The 19,605-nt window shown below is 40.0% G+C and overlaps 1 protein-coding gene across 2 annotated transcripts in view; it reads left to right on the forward strand.

The window, feature by feature from the left end:
- EPG5 (ectopic P-granules autophagy protein 5 homolog) overlaps nucleotides 1–19,605 on the forward strand; it is a 127,643-nt gene that overhangs the window by 59,284 nt on the left and 48,754 nt on the right. For both annotated transcript variants that reach the window (XM_025273430.3, XM_045164034.1), the window contains exons 25-27: nucleotides 9,364–9,508; nucleotides 13,139–13,310; nucleotides 14,638–14,800. In XM_025273430.3, the coding sequence (XP_025129215.3) occupies nucleotides 9,364–9,508; nucleotides 13,139–13,310; nucleotides 14,638–14,800 (480 nt within the window). The remainder of the gene's footprint in view (nucleotides 1–9,363; nucleotides 9,509–13,138; nucleotides 13,311–14,637; nucleotides 14,801–19,605) is intronic.

Genomic DNA, 19,605 nt, shown 5'->3' on the forward strand with positions numbered 1-19,605 from the left:
TACGCCCAAGAAGTGATGTTTTTGAATTGTGGTGCTGGACAAGACTTGAGAGTCCCTTGGACAGCAAGGATATGAAACCAGTCAATTCTAAAGGAAATCAACACTGAATATTCATTGGAAGGACTGATGCTGAAGCTGAAGCTCCAATACTGTGGCCACCTGATGTGAAAAGCCGGCTCATTGGGAAAGATTGAGGGCAGGAGGAGAAGGGGGAGACAGAGAATCAGATGGTTGGATGGCATCACCGACTCAATAAACATGAATTTGAGCAAACTTTGGAACATAGTGAAGGACAAGGAAGCCTGGAGTCCTGCAGTCCATGGGATTGCAAAAAGTCAGACATGACTTAGTGACTGAACAACAACAACAAATGTCTTAGGTAGTCCAGTTTCCTAATCTTGATCAGCTTCCCTGGTCCTTTTAATCTTGTTTCAGGTGGCTTCCTGGCTGCTCCTCCTCTGATTAATAACTATTCTGTCCTTTGGTACTCAAGAAGGTCATGGTGACTGGATTCTTACTTAAAAGAAATGGGGGACAAAAAGGCGTCCATGCCCGGGAGACCCACAGGGCCCTGCTTGGCATCAATTCCCCATTTTCTCTGATACTCCTTGATCCAGAGGAGCATAGAATCCCTGCCAGTTTTCTTTAAGTTGCTACACAGGGCATTGCTCTTTTTGACACTTTGAGCAGCACCAGGTCACCTGCTTTGAAGGGATGTAAGGGAGTTTACAGGCAAGGGGGAGACCTGTTGAACACAAATGTATGCAGAGTTGTTAACAGTTGTCCAGTCTGTTGAACATACTGTTTAATTTTACCTGCTGTGTTAGAAACATTTCTCTTTTTATTCTTAGGAGCTAAGAGTGGTCTCCTGTATATAATTTCATAATGGCTCCATCCTATCCTGGTTCTAGGGATCACCAGTATACAGAGAGCAATTTGCAAGATCTTGTCTCGTTTTAGATGAGTTTTCCAGCATAGCTTGGCAAAAGATTTCTTAATAATGTCTGTAAGAAGGTTTTTGTCATCTCTGATGTTGCTTTTTCAAACACTGTGGTCGATGTGACCCTCTCAAATCTTAGCCAAAATCTCGTGGAAGAGGGTGGGGGGAATTATTAGATCCTGGTAGAATCTGACATAGCTCAGAAATTTCGTTTGTAACAATACAGGGATAAATGCCTCTGAAATCACATCCACAGTGGTTATCTAGTTTTGCTATATTTACTCCATTTTAACTTTCAAATGCATTCCCCTTCTCAGTGTTAAAGTAGCTGTCACTGTTAATGAATTTACTGCTTTTCTGGATATGGGAAAATGCAAGAATTTGGTTTAATAAACTCTTCTGAAGACATCTAAGGATCTAAAGGCCTATTCTGCCAGTTCTTCTCAGAGCACAGAGTACCTCATTTCTGATCTCCACTCTGAATCCCTTTCAGGGGGTGTTAAAGGTCAGTGGCTGCCATGGCATTGACTTAATCCTAGAAGCGGCAGATGGCAGTTTTCAGTTGGCAGAGCCCCTTCAGGTCATAACTTCGCCCATGTTGTGAGGGCATTTCATGGCCATTTTGCCCCATGGTGCTGGGGATGGTATTCCCAAGTCTGGGGGAGATTTGGCCACTCAGTGTGCTGTTACTGGACTAGGCCATAAAACAGTATCCAAAAAGTCTCTGGACCACTAACCTCCATGATCCAGGAAAATATCCCCTTTTATTGCTTTTTCCCATATCTAGAGTTCAACTATTACAATCATTGATCTCTTGTATGTGTGTGCTACATCGCCTCAGTCATATCTGATTCTTTGAACCCTGTGGACTGTAACCCACCAGGTTCCTCTGTCCATGGGATTCTCCAGGCAAGAATATTGAAGTGGGTTGTCATGCCCTCTTCCAGGGGATCTTCTCAACCCAAGGATCAAACCTGCTTCTCTTATGTCTCCTGAATTAGCAGATGGGTTCTTTACCATGAGAGCCACCTGGGAAGCCCATATGGAATTATGCATCATTTTATCAGAGGCTCAGTCATATTTGGTAATATAAGAAACAATTTTGTGAAATGGTATATATATATATATATATATATATATATATATACATATACATACACAATATAGCTAGATTAGTAAGGTCATAAGCAAGAATTTTAAGTCAAGAACTTCAATTAGATGTAGCCCCATATATCCCAGGTTGTTTGACTTAGTCTATTCTGTACCAGTCCTTTTCTTTAAGGGAAATTTTATGTTGGCATTGTCTGTAAGACACCCAGCCCAGTTTCCTCTGTTGCTAGGCTGATTATCCTTAACATGACTTGATTGTTTCCAACATAGAGGAGACTTTAAATTTAAACCACCATAGTTTGGTGTTAAGTAAGTCCATCCCATAACTGTGAGAGGTTTAATTCCTTGGCTGAAATTCTGCCTGTTGTTCTGTTTGAGCTTGAGTAATGAAAATTCTCTGACCCTGGGTTTATGGCCAGGTCAGAGGAGGTATTACTAATAGGCCAGGTGAGAGGATCCAGTCTGGTAATAGCAGTAGTGGTCTGTACATGACTATAAACCTTTTTTTTTTCTTTTAAATAAATTTCGTAAGAGTCAACCAGTTAGAGCCTTGGAGTGGAGAATCCATCTAGGTAGCCTGAGAGTACTAGACACAGGTCATTGGCCACAAACCCAACAATTGGATTTATTTTAGAAACTAGCATAGGATCACATGCCTATCATGGCTATGATAGAAAAACATTTGACTCACATGCAGAAGTCCAAGAAGTCAGGAAAACATTACAAATGATTGTACGAGTCAGATTGAAGATCTTAGGAAAGCTGTCTACTTCTGATGTTGTCTTCTTCTCACCCTGGTGTGAGTGTAGTTTCTCCTCTGAGCTTTATTTTAAGGGTGATTTTGAGGTCAGCTGTCCTCTCTTTAGGCCAGTGCATTGCAGGGGCCTTTTGTGAGTGGAAATTAATCAGGAGTCAGTCCCCTTCAGATTCACTGTGCATGAGCTAGTTAAGAGTGGTTAGTAAGGGTCCTTCCATACAAGTTGGAGATTATCCTTTAAATTATGTCTTTTTCAGTATGCATAATGCCCTGATTGTAGGTTGTGGGGCATCTGATGTTCATCCAAAGATAGATTACTAAGGTAAGCTTCAGATACAAACTTAGAGTATCTTTTAATAATTCAATTAAACTTTACATTAGTATAACGTAATAGCAAGAAACTGTCTGGGAGGTGAGTCTTACAGACCTCTGTTAACAAACTGCAATTTACCATTCATTGAAGCATCTTTTTCTTTCCAAAATTACTCTCATTTCTACCAAATATAATTAAATTAAGACTAATTAATTTGCAAAATATGTCTGGTCTCAAAAACTTGATCTGGTGATTTATATAACTGATCATGTAGACTTTTGTTTTGTTAAAATTTTTATAAGGAGTCTGAGACTGAACTCTTAAAAGGTATCTCAGGGCTAGGAAAGTCATGCCAAGGATTTACCACAGATTTTGCCTGCCAGATCTAGGTGAATTCCTCCCTTTTCAAGGTCCCCCAAATACCTTGAAATTTCTGTACCTGTTAGTGCAGTAGCCTTCCTAATTTATCTGATAAAGCTACTGGGAACCGAAGAGTCTCCAGTCTCTGGAGAGAGCAGATACAAAGAAAAGATAAATGTTTCAATTCTGCTTACAAAGGTATAATTTACCAAATTGCTGTAAGTCATATTTAGTTTGAAGGGAAATTTTTCCTTACAGCTGGAAAACTGATTCAAATTAGTAATTTTTCAGATAGAAATCATAAAAAGTATAAGTGTTACTGAGTCCAACTCATTCTGCTTACCACATGACAGGCCAGTGAATCTGAGAGAGATGTTGAGGCAAGGAATACAACTTTATTCAGAAAGCCAGCAGATGAAGAAGATGGCAGACTAACGTCTCAAAATAACCATCTTGTCAGGATCTGGGTGCCTGGTTCTTTTATAGGACAGAGAGGGAGAGGAGTTGAGGACGTGAAGACAATTATCTTGCACATATCTCCTGGAATGGCCAGTCATGTGTGTGTGTGTGTGTGTGTGTGTGTGTTTGTGTGAAAATCTCTTCAGGTAGAGGGGCAGGGTTCTCTGAGGCAGGTCATTATGTGTGATTATAAAAACAAAGGTTAAAGTCAAATAAACAGATCCATCATGGATTCAGAATTGGCTCTTCCCTACAACATAACCTAACAAAGGCTAACAAAGTTTTTAAGAGAATGCACTGGTCATAGCAAACACCCTCTGCCAACAACACAAGAGGCAGCTCTACACATGGACATCACCAGATGGTCAATACTGAAACCAGATTGATTATATTCTTTGCAGCCAAAGATGGAGGAGCTCTACACAGTCAGCAAAAACAAGACCTGGAGTTGACTGTGGCTCAGATCATGACCTTATTGCCAAATTCAGACTTAAGAAAGTAGAGAAAACCTCTAGACCATTCAGGTATGACCTAAATCAAATTCCTTATGATTATACAGTGGAAGTGACAAATAGATTCAAGGGATTAGAGCTGATAGAGTGCCTGAAGAACCATGGATGGAGGTTTGTAACCTTGTTCAGGAGGCAGGGATCAAGACCATCCCCAAGAAAAAGACATGCAAAGAGGCAAAATGAGAAAAGAAGAGAAAGGAAAGGCAAAGGAGAAAAGAAAAGATATACTCATCTGAATGCAGAGTTCCAGAGAATAGCAAGGAGAGATAAGAAAGCCTTCCTCAGTGATCAATGCAAAGAAATAGAGGAAAACAATAGAATGGGAAAGACTATAGAGATCTTTCAAGAAAATTAGAGATACCAAGGGAACATTTCTTGCAAAGATGGGCACAATAAAGGACAGAAACAGTATGGACTTAACAGAAGCAGAAGATATTAAGAGATGGCAAGGATACACAGAAGAAGTATACAAAAAAGTCTTAATGACCCGGATAACCATGAGGGGGTGATCACTCACCTAGAGCCAGACATTCTGAAGTGTGAAGTCAAGTGGGCCTTAGGAAGCATTACTACAAACAAAGCTAATGTCTATAGCTCTAAATGTCTATATTAATCATATTAATCAAGCCAGCAAGCTTGAGCCACCTCCAATAGCAGATACTAATGGTGGCTCAGAGGGTAAAGCGTCTGCCTACAGTGGGGGAGACTGGAGTTCGATCCCTGGGTGGGGAAGATCCCCTGGAGAAGGAAATGGCAACCCACTCCAGTACTCTTGCCTGGAGAGTCCCATGGATGGAGGAGCCTGGTAGGCTACAGTCCACGGGATCGCGAAGAGTCGGACACGACTGAGCGGCTTCACTCACTCAATTCAGTACTGAGTATTTCTTGGATCATGGGTTCTAAAATTTATCTTGGCCAGTTTTCTGTATATTTAGATTTAATTTGTAAGCACTTACTTTCAAGTCAGTTAAATATAGTTCATTTACAGGTTAGCTTTTACATAAATCTGTTTTTCTGCATGAGTTTAAAAGGTTTTTTTCCCCCATTCCCTACTTATTTTTTTTTCTCCTGAGGTCAGAGCACAGGGGAGAGAAATACCAATTCCTTTTCCTGGGGCCACAGTTGGAGCTTTCCCAGTTTTGTAAAAACACCCTGGGGTTGGGGAGGCTGCAGGATGGAGCAGAGCTCTGATCATCCATAACAAGACTAGTCCAAAAGGGAAAATCCCAACCAACATTCTGCTGCAGGCAGGGCCTGAGGCAGTAGGGAAGGGCTTCCTGGTATTATCCTGTGTGAGCCCTGCTATTTACCAAGGAGGTCTCAGTTGGTCAGTATAGATAGTGACACATACATATCAACAAACAATACCAAGTACTAATTTAATACTGATTTAATTAATACTAATTTAATTTAATATTTCCCAGTTCACATGAATCTGAAATCCATTTAAATTTCTCTTGTGCTTAGAATTGTTTGATTTTTAAGTATCTGCTTTTCTTTAAGCCAATTAAATATCCAGTTAATTTACAGATTAACCTCAGCAACAATATCCAAAGACAAAAACACATCTGAGACACACATATATTCAAACAGACATAATGAGAGATCTCATAGCTTTGTTTTCTAAACTTAGTCATGAATCAGGTATCACAATAGAAAACTCACTAGTTTATAAATGACAGTTGGAGTAAGAAAAATTTAAAAGCATTCTTTTTTTTTTTTTTTAAATTCAGTTTCAGGAATTAGAGGTGGTCTAGGTAAGTGTTCCTGAGAGGCATGGTCTCAAGGCACAGGGAAGAGAAACTCATGTTCTCCTAGTAGGACTTACTCCTTCAGGGTAAGAATTCTGGGGGAAAAAAAAAGTACTTTAACAAACTAGCTTTCTCTAATTGCACATGCAGAAATAGCAAATTTTGCAATTTGAAAACAAATTTTAACCAGTTGTCTCCAAAGTCTAAAGGATATTGTGGCCACACGGTCAAAAAATCACTTTTATTTGTCTGTGGTCATACCTAAAATTTAGACCAGGTAGTGGTCAAATTTGCCCTGATAGGCTGCAGTCCATGGGGTCACTAGGTGTCGGACACGACTGAGTGACTTCACTTTCATGCATTGGAGAAGGAAATGGCAACCCACTCCAGTGTTCTTGCCTGGAGAATCCTAGGGACGGGGGAGCCTAGTGGGCTGCCGTCTATGGGGTCGCACAGAGTCGGACACGACTGAAGCGACTTAGCAGCAGCAGCAGCAGCAGCAGCAGCAGCAAGGGCACATTGGCTGATAAAATGTCTCAGCCGGGATTGTCCGTTTGAGGAGATGGGGTCTTACTTTGATCAGTCTCAGGCTTTTGGATTATAGGAGAAAGTCCTGGACATGTGGGAACCCTACTCCATTTTCTCATCCTGTGGCAATGAAGATCAAACTGTGAGAGACCTATTTTTAGGCCATATTTCTTTGTCATTGGATCATAGATATAGGTCGACCCGTCATTTAAAATCTCCCAAGGAGCTCCCACCCAGGGTGGAACCTTAGAGGAAATGCTGCCAATTTTAGCTCCAGCAGTTAGTACCAGATGTCTGCATGCTCAAACTAAAGTAACCAAGCCAAACCAAAACCTCACCAGCTGGCAGTCACACTGTAAATAAAGCAAACTGTGAAGAGATGCCCAGAAATCAAAAACCAAATGGCACAGGTGCCCCAAAAAGATGGCAGAGAGATGCCCAGAAGTCAGAAGCTTGACATCAATCTTTCTTTCCTTTATATTTTATTTGTTTCATTTTTGGCTGTGTTGGGTCTTAGTTGCGGCACACAGAATCTTACTTGTGTCATGCTGGATCTTTCCTTGTGGCTCATGAGCTTCTCTCTAGCTGTGACATGGGTGCTCCAGAGCGTGTGGGCTTAGTAGTTGTGGCGCTCAGGCTTAGTTGGCCCATGGCATGTGGAATCCTACTTCCCCAAGTAGGCATTGAACCTGTATCCCCTGCATTGGAAGGTGGATTCTTCAGTGCAGTTCAGCCACTGCAGCACTGGGAAGTCCCTGGGATATCCCCTTTTGAATATCCGGCCCACTCTGGCATCACGTGAAGGACTGAAGCTCATTCTTGGACTGTCTGCAGCCTCATAAACACAGCCTTTTTCTGACTATATTCTTCCTTGTTTTAAATTGTCAGCATCTGAACACTTTTAAGCAGTCATCTCTACTCCCATAAAAAGTTCAGTGTAAGGATTTGTTAAGACTCATGCATATCGAAAGTTAATAGCATGGAGAAGCGAGGAGCTTACCCTTGAAGAGACTGACTTGTAGCTGTCAGTTTTGGCTGCCCTTTTAGATGTGCTCAATTCTAGTCTTCACATGTTCTAATCTTTTCTCAAACAAAGAGGTCTGTTGTCTTTCCTAGGTCAAAACTTCTGAATTTTTTCTGAGCTTCTGTAGCTCTGCATTTGTGTGTGTGTGTGTGTGTGTGTAGAGATGTATCTCTCCTGTTGCAGTTTCTTTTTTCTAGGGACTGAACTCTACTGGCCGTTGACCCCCAACCTTGGATGGGATTTAGGATCCTCTAAGACTTGAGAGACTTGAGAGACTTTGTGTCTTTAAACCTAGCTGTTTCCACATTGTATTTACTATTTCATCTCCACCAGGTGTCTGACTTTCTTCTGTTTTCTTTCTTTCCTTCCTCTCTCTCCTTCTTTCCTTCTCTTTCTTCCATGAGTATCTATTGACTACCTTTGAGATGTCAGTCACCTATACCAAAAATATAAAAAGAAAAGTGATGCAGTCTCTGCCTTCAAGATTCTTACTGTCAAATGGGGGACTAAATAATTATTACATCTGGTAATAAAGACTGGGGGAGTGAAATGTGCAGGGTGCTGTTTCATCTGCAAAGGTGGAGGAATGGCACCTGATTCAGACTGAGACTGGAGTGTGACCTTGAACTGAGCCCTAAAGGACAAATGGGAGTTTGTCAAGTTGAAAGGATAGCATGGTGATGTGGAGTGGCAGAAAGTTTTCAGCAGGAAGTCTTTGTTTGGAGAGATGTTGAAATAGCTGGAGTGGTTAAATAAGTGGATGAATTAAAAATACATAGAAGAATTAATTAGTAGAATCAGTAGGATTCTCTGGTTAGGATTGATATACTTGTAGGGTAGATAATATGTATACGGACTTCCAAATATGTAGCTTGGGCAGCTAAAGATGCTATTTACAAAACTGGAAGAGAAAGTGCCTGAAGGGCTTCAAGGAGAACTCATATTCAGGAATTGGTGGGGAAGGGATATAAAGTTGTCTGTAGTTCAGGAGTGGGGCAGTGGGAGATGTGGGTATAATGGTAATAGAGTATTTGGATTAAGAAGAGAACTCAGGATGGAATTCTGAAAAGGAACATTTAAGACATGGAAAAACAAGGCTGAGATTGTAGGGCCAGAGAAATAGGAAAAATACGTAAGTGATCATGGTGTCCTGAAATCTTTTGAGTGCAGAATTAACCCATTGTTAATTCTCAGTATTCTTCCCTAATTGTCAGCCTCTATCAACAGTAAATGTTTAGTGGGGCTGTTGAAATTACTTTTTCTCAGTGTGGTATATAATCAAAGAGTTTTGAGATTCCTTAGACTGTTAGAGTGTCCATTTTATTTATTTATTTGACTGTACTACTTGGCTTCTGGCATCTTAGTTCCTCGACCGGGGAGTGAACCCAGGCCCTTGGCAGTGAAAGCATAAGTCCTAACCACTGGACTGCCATGCCAGGGAATTCTCTAGAATGACCATTTTAAATGTGATTCATCCTAATGCTTGGAGAACCTGGAATGTACCACCTCATGTTGAAACTTACGGATTCACTTTAGAGTTAAATATATAGTTTTATATGTGAATATATGATTCATCCCTGAAAGTTAAAGTCTTATGGTTCCATTTTAGGACCTGTGGATGGAGTATTTGAACATGGAGCGCATCCATTATGAGTTTCAGGAAACCGTTGGTCTGTGGACACAGGCCAAGCTTGAGTCCCATTCTGCGCCCTGCAGTTCATCAGTTCAGCTGGACTTCACTGATCCTTTGTTGGGTGAGTTGTATGAGTGAGCGCAGACCCTTTGAATGAGTGAAGCAATGGGTGAATGAGTGAGTGTGAATCAGAGCCATTAAATGTTAACATTCATATAGTGTATCCCTCAGTGAGAATTGCTTTTTTTTTTTTAAGGAATTCATTGTTAACTTGTCTACTACTTAGGGTTAGGTTATGCTATGAATGAGAGAAACTCCAAAAACAGTGAGGGCGCAAATAAGATAGGGATTTTTTTTGTTTATGTCAAAGAAGTCTGGAGGCAAGCAATTCAGAGCAGTAGCTTTATGGCCTGAAAGCCTTCAGGGACCCCTGCTCCTTCTGTCTTTCTGTCTCACTGTTCTAACATCAGACATCCACATATGGTTCAAGACGGCTGCTTAAGCTGTCATATTTGCATTCCATTCAGTGGGTAGGGAAGTCTCCCTCTTTTAAGGACTCTTTCAAGAAGCTCCCCATACACTTTCCAGTTACATCTCATTGGCCCAAACTGAGACACATGGCGTGCTACAGTCCATGGAGTTTCCCCACAGTCTAGATTTTGCTGATTATACCTTTGTGGTATAGTTTAACTTTTTTTTTTGTTTGTTTTTTGTCTCCTGTATTTCCTGTAAATCGATATTGGGAAAGTGATTAAGTAGTTTGTGATATGTGTTCTCCATGATGCTTTAAAAAGACATTTCAGTTAGCTTAGAACATTTGAAGTACAACCTAGAATTAAATTATTTTGGGTTTGCAGTTTTAAAATTGAGCAGTCTGTATTTTTCTTTCATAAACTCTTTTTCTGTGTATCTGAAACTCTTAACCATACAGATGGATCATATTCCCAGAGTTTCTAAGTTAACTTTCTCACAATGCATTTTTCTAGAGAAAGTTTTATAAATTGTTAGTTTTCTATTCTAGGCCACGAAAACTCATTTAACCTGCAAAGTTGATGACATGCTTTATAACAAAAAAGTAGAAAATAATATTTGGAGTCACTTAATCATTTAAATTACTGAATATATTTTTTAAATGTAGGATATATATAATTGTTGAACAAAATATTATGTAGTGTAATAGAACACTGAGGTGATTCAGAGAAAGGTAAAAATAACTTCTTGATCCAACTCTGCCACTAACAAGCTGTGTGATCAGAAAAAAATAAGAACCTCTCTTGGCTTTTAGTTCACTCATCTGTAAATGAAGGTGCAGAGCAATCTTACCTAAGATTAAAATTTTTCTCTCCAACATCTTTCTCCCTCCTTTTCCCCTGAAATAAGAGGCTTTTTTGTTGTTGTTGTTTGGATGATAAAAATTATATGAGCTCATTGGGAAAAATTAAACAATTTAGGAAGGTATAGGGGAAAGTGTAAAAGTTGTCCTCAATCTAGCCATATCATTTCTCATTTTTAGTCCTGAAAGTTTGTTAAATGAGAGGAAGAGTTATATTTATAGATCTGGAAGCTGTTGAATATATGTGTCTGTTCATGTCCTCCCATCCGTTGTGTTTTCACTTTGCCTTAACCCTGCCCTAAAAGGCTGATTGTTTTTCCAAAGGTAAGCTAGTAATTTATCAAGCCCTTAATTTGTTCTAAGCACTGTCTTTGTATGCATTAACTCAGTCTTCCCAACAGCCCTGTGAGGGTTATCTCCATTGAGCCAGTAAGGAGCCTGAGGTGTAGAGTAGTTATGTAACTTGCCCAAGTCACAAAGCTGGGGCTTTGAAGAGCAGGCTTCAGAGACCCTGCTCTTCATCATTTACCTTATTTTATTTCTGGCAATCAGTACAGGTTGCAGTTCTAAATAAAAGTAAGATCTAGATTTGTAAACAATAAGTTTCAGGTTTTTCTCAGGTGAGAGCAGGTTAGGTAATGATTATATCAAACGATTGAACTTGTGATTGTGATTATAGGAAAAATTTCAGTAGCATGTCATAGTTATCGTATACTTGTGACACCAGCTTCTTTTTCTCAGATTTGTTGGCTTCATAACTTTGTCAATTGTGGTCCAGAGTTGTGATTATAGTTAAATATGGTCTGAATTTTTATTTCTTTTATTTTGTATTTAAAGTATCATTCTTGATTTTTCTTTCATAGTAAGTTATATCAGGATGGGAAGAGATCCTCTCCACCTCCCCACTCCCATTTTCCTTTAGAATTATGAGCTAATGTTGCTTGAAAGAAATTTGAACATAGGAATCTTACCCAGTGGTGAATATCCTGCCTTATTACATTCTGTGCATAGATTGGTAGTTCTAGTGGAAAAACCCCAGCTATAAGGGACAGTCCTGTACTTGACCTGTTTGGAATGTTAAGTTCCATTTGTTTGGATTACAAACAATACAAGTTTTCTTATGCCAAGTAAAGTCATGGCTATTAAATTTTCTTTAATTTTTCTTAACAAGAATAGAAAATTGAATGCTATATCTGGAATGAAATCGGAAGTTCAGAGTAGTCCCTTAAGTACTTTGTTGACTTATTGACTTGAAATTCCCTTGACCTTTCCTGGCCTCTATTATATTGCATGGCAGCATTTTTCTTCACATTCTTCATGAGCTGTGTGGTATGTGGATAGTGTAGTGAAGAAAAAGGTAGGGAAGATAGGAATTTATTAGACACCTCCTGTGTTTCAACTCTCTACTGAGTACAGAAATGTAAACATTTAAGTTGGATTGATCAGTATGAGACCATGTGCAATCTAGTGCAAAGTTGCATGGTGCAGATTTACCTTGATTTACCTTTATTTTTCTTGTGTGGTGCCTGACTTCTTATTTGGACTCATAAATCAGTTTTTGAGTGAATGAATCAATGAATGAATGAATGACTAGTGAAAGTCGTTCAGTCGTGTCCGACTGTTTGTGACCCCATGGACAGTCCATGGAATTCCCCAGGCCAGAATGCTAGAGTGGGCAGCTGTTCCCTTCTCCAGGGAATGTTTCCAACCCAGGGATTGAACCCAGGTCGCCTGCATTGCAGGTGGATTCTTTACCAGCTAAGCCACAAGGGATGCCCATGAATGACTATATGACTATATAAGTTCTATAGGAGGTTATGCCCATGTCTTCATTCAACTTAATTCTACTGTTTTCAGCCCCCCTAATCAAACCTTGGTCTTATATGGTACTTTTCACTCAGCTTCATTCCATAATGCCCATCCCTCTTTCGCGTTTATTTCTTGTGGTTGCATTAAACTCTTAACTGGGCTACCTGCTCCATTTCCCCATTCTTCTCTCCAGATGATAGCCACCATCTTTCTAAGCCTTGCTTAGTGTCATTTACTAGATCCCTTTTGCACTGGTGTCAAGTCCAAACACCTTAGCATGTCATGCAAAGCTGTCTAGGGTAATAATTTAAGATTGTGACCTGTAGCTCTGTAACTATCATCAAGACTTTTTGAGGATAGTAATTCTATTTAATCATACCACATGCTCCCAAGCTTCTAGTTCCTAGTAGAATATTATTAGGCCAGTGGGTGATCCCTCAGAACTTGCAAATAGCAAAAGATAATTTTATTCATTTAGGTCTCTGGTGGTTTAAAGAGCTATTCTTCAGATCTTTAGTATTCTTTATGAAGGTAGCAGACTATGTAATTATGTAGTACATTATGACCTAGTAGAAGCCATTAGTCAGCAAAATGACAATTTTTTTTCAGCTAAAGAAAGAGTTTTAAGTAACCTGCGGAAGCATGAGGACCCCCAGCCTCCTCTTGTTCTGCACCTGATGAGGCCTCCTGTGCCAGTTATTTCCTCAGCCATGCTCCTGAGTCAGAAGGATGCCACCGAGCTGGTGCGCACAGACCTGAATCTGCTGCAACAGCAGGCGAGGTAAGAGCGCACTGCCCAGGGTCATGGTTGTGTGCTTGCTGCTCTGACATCCTGCCGAGCAGTGCCGCCAAGGGCTCCCTCCTTAGCCCTCTCACCACGAGGGCAGTTTGACCAGACTGGCTCAGATGGTTATCTTAGTTAACCAAGTTGTGACAAATCTTTTAATTTCACATGGAAATCATGTGGGTTTTCACATACTCTATAAATTGTACGTGTTTCTTGGGGCATTTCTGTGTCAGTAGCGCCAGCTAAATTTTTTCTTAGGCTTCTCCTGAGGAAACCATATAATATTGGAAAGACGATGTTCAAAGGGAACAGAATGAGATTTATTTTCTTTTGTCACTGCTTTGCTCTCTAAATGTCCGAATTCTTTTAAAAATTACATAGGTACTTGATGGAAGGGCAGGAAATACTCATTTAATATTCTGAGTTCATGGTGGTTACAGAATGATCAGCTGTTTGTTTTGATTGTAGCTTGTGATCATGTGAGGAGGATTGTGTGTGTTTTACTTATACAGTGAAAGAGTTTATCTTTGCAAAACTCATAGGAATCCATCTATTATTGGGCCTTTTTCCATTGGTTGTTTTTGGTTTATTCGTGTCGTGTGTGTTGTTTGCACCACACCGCACAGGCTCCTTGCAGATTACTGAAAGAATACAGTTAGGACAGTGTTGAGAACTAGCTTATCTGGTCTTCCACATGTCGGTTTGAGTTCCTAATACCTAAGAAGTCACTATGTGTGTGCTCAGTCACTAAATTGTGTCTGACTCTTTTGCAACTCCATGGACTGAAGCTTGCCAGGCTCTCTGTCCATGTGATTTCCCAGGTGAGAATACTGGAGTGGGTTGCCATTTCCTTCTCTAGGGGATCTTCCTGACCCAGGGCTTGAACCTGTGTCTCTTGCATTGGCAGGTGGATTCTTTACCACTGAGCTTCCAGGGAAGCCCTTAAGAAGTCACTGGTACTTAGAAGAAAGATTCCCCCTTAGGATGATTAAATTAGCATGAAATTTTCATTTGTTCTTGTGTACTTAAGGGTTCATTTAAAAAAAAAACATTGTTGATATAACACAAATTTTAAATGGAGCTTTGTTTCTAGCTAAAAAGTTGTTATACTTTTCCTTCCTTTCTTAACTTTCTTGTTAACCAGTGACTGCCAGGGAGAGGGTTTGGGTAAGTCTTGGCACGCACTTTTGGTTTCTTGTTACTGTGAGATTCGTGTGTGTTACTGTTCACCAATGCAGGCTGGGAGTGACTGGAAGCCTTTATCACTCATAAAGTTTTTCCTAAGACTTTTAAAATAACTTCTCCTGATGATGTTTTTCAGAACTGCAGCTCTTCGGGAATCTCAGCAGGTTGCGCTGGATAGTGAACTGTTGGACACAATGCCCAAGCAGTATGTTAATCGAGAAGAACAGACCACACTACATTTGGAGTGCAGAGGCAGTAGTGGCAAAAAGTGCCAAGGAGCAGCAGTTGTAACAGTTCAAGTAAGATTAAGTTTCCTCATAGTTCAGAGAATTTCATTTGAGTTCCTAATATGGGCATATCATTGAGAAAGACTGAAAGAAATATTTACTACATCATCCACGTCCCACATTTAATAGTTTTGGGGAGAGTGAAGCTGCCCATACTGGAATGTCCCCTGGAGAAGAGCATGGCAACCCACTCTAGTATTCTTGCGTAGAGAATCTCTTGGACAGAGGAGCCTGGCGGGCCACAGTCTATGGGATCACAGAGTCGGACATGACTGAAGCAATTTAGTATAGCACCAGGCTACACACAAAGCTGATCACTTACTTCCATAAGTGCTGATGAGTCTTCCAGGACAGACAGACAGAAATAAAAAGAAAAGTGGAATCATTGAGATGATTCTGAGAGAGAGGGGCTCCAAGTGGTTTTTAAAAGATTTTGGTGATGATAGTTTGGATTCAGTGAGAAGAATGTGGGAATGGAGTCACTATCTAGGGGTCAGTGGCTCAATCAGTTTGTTTCAGTTGCCTTGGGGAGTAGTGATAGGAATTCATGTTGGAAAGGTTAGAGCTCACATTGGAAAGGATCATCACCTGGGATCTTCCCGAGTAAAGATATGTGCTGCAGATAGTGGGGAGTCACTGAAGACAGAGGTAGGAGGGCCTCGTGGAAAGCAGATCACTTGGGCAGAGCTTGTCAACAGACCAAAGTTGGGTCTGTGACATTGTAAAGACTTCAAATGGAAGGTTAGCTTTAGCCAACATGTCATAGCACTTAATTTATGCAAGGTACCATCTAAACACTTTATATAACTTATTTTATCCTCACCACAACACCAAAAGGTGGATATTCTTTTTGTCTGTATTTTTCAGATGAAGAAATACAGGCAAGGAGCAATTAAGTCACACGTCCAGAGTGACGGTGCCAGTGCAGGGCAAAACCAGGAGGGCCCAGGCAGAGTGCATGCTCCTTAGGCAGTGCAGCTTGCTGTTCCTGCAAGTGAATTCAGAATTCCCTGAGCTGGGAAAGAAATGCTTGGAGAGGGGCGCTGGCTGCTGCTTGAGTACACCCACACAAAAATAGCTCCTCTTTTTTGTTAGCTTTTACAAATTGGGGGACGTATTTTTCTGACTTTTAGTTGTCTTTCAAAAATGTCCCTTCTTTTTGTGCCAGTCCTAACAATTCTAATGTAGCTTTCATCAGTCTCTTCTAGGAGACTATTTTCTCTGAAATGTCTTCTTTGAAATAAGTTTTATAGTCATATTTTTCATTACTTTCAATTTTTGTTTTTTTCCAACATAGTTGTATGCATCTATTAAGAAATTTGACCTGGAATGTGAGATTGCTAAATATTGAGACAACATCTTTGGCCAGGTGCTTTATGAAGTTACTTTTCTTTCTGTGTGTGTGTGTTTCAGTGTGGTTTATTCCTTCCGTTGCTAATGCTTTAGAAAGACTGAGGTAGAGAAGTATTTAAGAAGGATCACTAGCTAAAATAATAAAACAGGAAGAAAAGTTTGCCAGCTGAGGGTGGAGTTTGAGTTGGTGGGAAAAAGGCTGAAAATGCATCTCGTTGTAATGAAAAAGGAACCTTTTATTACCAATCTGTGTTTTTACAAATACAGTGTTTTTCCATATTTTGAAATTACACATCTATGTCAGGCTGTTAATTCTGTATAGAGAAGGGAATTCTCCTAAAATGCATTTTTGTAAGTGACTGTTGAGATAAGTACAAAGAAATGTTTTTCCAGTTCTGGCTAACAGCTTACTCTTTGAAGAGTTGTAAATATTTGCTGTCCCAGCCAGAGATAAGTCTGACTGTGTGACTTCTTATTAATTTGCAGAGTCTTGTGATGGAAAATACCACCCAGCAGACCTGGGAGCTTGAGCTCTAAGCCTACCAATGACCTTTTTTCTTTTTCAGAAAAAAGGATCATAATCTTGATTTATCTGAACCCTTGAATTGAAATTTCTTTTATAACCTTTAGTTTGTTAATTTTGAAATAAAAAGCTACATCTTTTCTAAAATACCTTCAAAGTAATTTTGATTGAAGGGAGATCAGAAAGAAGATGATATATGACAAGAATTAAATGACTACGGTTTAGATTTTGCTTTTACAGACAACACAAAAATATTTATGCTTATTTTCAAAAGTAAAATTGGTAGATGCTAAGATCACTTGAAGAAAGAAGTAAAAAAAATGAGAAAGGATGAAAAAAGAGGGGATTTTATAGATTCTTAAAGAGTTTGAAAAATAGCTGTGTTTTGTGGCCATAACCTCATTAGAAATATCCAAGTTTTCTTAAAGCACATTTTAATTTTCTGCTGACCTTTCTTGTTGCCCTGTGATTTTTCAGTTTGGGAAATCTCATCATTTGGAAAAATCCAGAAGCTTGGGAACTTCCACTGATGGCTCCTAGAAATATCAGTATCAACAGTACTGTTTACTTCAGCCATTATTTTGCCTGATGATGCTGATGTGCCAGGGGAATTAAAAATGTAAAGACAGCAATCAACTTTCATAGTCTGAGGCTTAAGTAGGATTTCTTTGGAAGGTTATATAGAAATTGCTAATTACAGCTGTCCTGGGCAGTACTTACTGGTCATAATGTCTAGGAATTGAAGATAAAATTATTTTTTGCTGCTCGTCTATGGCTGAGAGCAAAGTAGAGGAAAATTGAAGCTCTAGCTGCCATGAAGTTTGGGGATTATGTATGCAAGTCTGTTAGGTTTGCTCTGATTTTTTGTTAAAGATTGTACTTGAATCTAAAGTCACCCATTACACAAATGGATAACTTTAGTTTGTAGGAAGAGAGGTGTTTGTCAGGAAAAGGGAAAGTGAGTTCTGAGTGTTTATGGATTCATCAATAAACTGTCACTGGGAGAGAGTATTCCTACAGGAGGGAGATTATATAATTGCATGAAACTGTAGCCCTTATACATGTGTGTCCAGTGGACACTTCATGGTTGTGACTAGTAGTGTTGATCCTGTTTGACATCATTCTCGCATCTGGTGATGCTGTCATGAGGCCTCTTCTAGACTCTTCTAGTCTCCCTGAATCTGTAGCCACTTCTTAGTTTCTTCCAGGGTTCCTCTTCATCTGCTCAATGCTTGGATTACTGGTTGTGCTTGGTTCTACTCCTGATCCCCTTCTTCACTGCAATATATGCTGCTTTTTGTCTTCTGTCTGTGCTAGAGTTCTTAATCTGGGATTTGTAAATGGTCTTTGGTGGGTCAGTGAAGCCCCTGAAAGTGTATAGAAAATTTTTTTTTTGGAGAGTTCATAGATTCAGTCGATCCTCAATAGTCCCTGACCCCTAAAAGGTTAGTCTGTTTGTTGATGACTCCTGTTCTGTTTGTCAAGTCCAGAATTCTCTCTTGAGTTCCAAGTCTAGACTTCTTGCTTACTTAGCATTCTATCAATGTCCCAATGATAACTCTGTAGGTCCCAAACTAATCTCATCTTTATCCCTCAAACCTATTTTTTTCTCTAATTCCACTTACTTGGGCTCCCAAGATGAAGACCTAGGCATCAGAATTCACATCCGCAATCCCACCCCTATACTTCCCATCTAGTCACTTTCCAAGTCATATTGGTTCTGCCTTTGAAATAACTTTGATTGTATTCTTTCTTTGTTTCTGTTGACATTGCCCTGTGGTCATCCCACTTCTCCCCTGAACTGATATATCAGCCTTCCTGTCCATAGTCTTTCTCCCTGTCTAGTTCATTTTCCCCCATTCATCTTTTAAAACACAAACTGATCTCATTTCCAGGCTAAAAACCTGTGTTGGTTCTTGCATGCTCCATTGCTCATTTGTGTTCAACTTTTTGTAACGCCATGGACTGTAGCCTACCAGAGTCCTCTGTTCATGGGATTCTCCAGGCAAGGATACTGGAGTGGGTTGCCATTTTCTCTTCCAGGGGGTCTTCCGGACCCAGGGATCGAACCTGAGTCTCCTCCACTCCTGCATTGGCAGGTAGTGTCTTTACCACTGAGTCACTGGCTTCCTTGATATAATGGTTCTCTTGTACCTAAAAAGAGTTATGTCTCTTAGGACCCTTCATAATCTGTTCTTGATCTTTTTCTAGCACATCATTTACCCTCTCTCTCACGCCCTCAACCTTCTGTTTTTCAGCAGCTTGCTCCTTTTCTGTTCTGCAAAGGTGGCATGCACATTCTTTTGTTCTTAGCCCTGTGCTGCTGTTTGTTCTCCCCCACTCATATCTGGGCTGCTCACCCGTTCATTCCTTGGTTCAGTCAGCATCTTTTCTTGAGGTCTTTCTTGACTCCTCTAGTCAGACTGAGATACTCCTTCCTCTCGTCACAGCTTGGGGAGAGATGCTGTCATAGTCACCTGCTCTTTTTCCTACCAGCCTGTGAGCTCTTTGGGAAGTAGAGTTCCTGTCATTGTTCGTCTCTGTACCTGTACCACCTAGCACGGCTCTTGGCACATGATAGGTACTTTTAGCACCTCTGAATCAGTCAGTAAAGCCACAAGCACAACACTTTCTAGGTTGTATTATAACTTGTTTTGTATTACTACTTCTGTAGCTGTTAATAGAATTTGAGTTAGCTGCGGGTCAGGATCTTGTCTTTTTCATGTTTATATTGTCAGTGTCTCACACAGTCAGTGCCACAGAAAGAATGTGTTTGAAGAAATGAAGAGAATACAAACTCTTCATAATAGTCTCCCTGAAGACATTATTTGACTGTGGAAGACATGGAAATTGGAACTTTTTACTACCAGAAATTGGCAGTCACTTTTGATTCTGCTTACCTTTGGCCAATTTAATGCTTAATTGGCCAGCTTGATGCTTC

This window comes from Bubalus bubalis, chromosome 22, assembly GCF_019923935.1.
Source record: "Bubalus bubalis isolate 160015118507 breed Murrah chromosome 22, NDDB_SH_1, whole genome shotgun sequence".
In the NCBI taxonomy this organism is placed as follows: domain Eukaryota; kingdom Metazoa; phylum Chordata; class Mammalia; order Artiodactyla; family Bovidae; genus Bubalus; species Bubalus bubalis.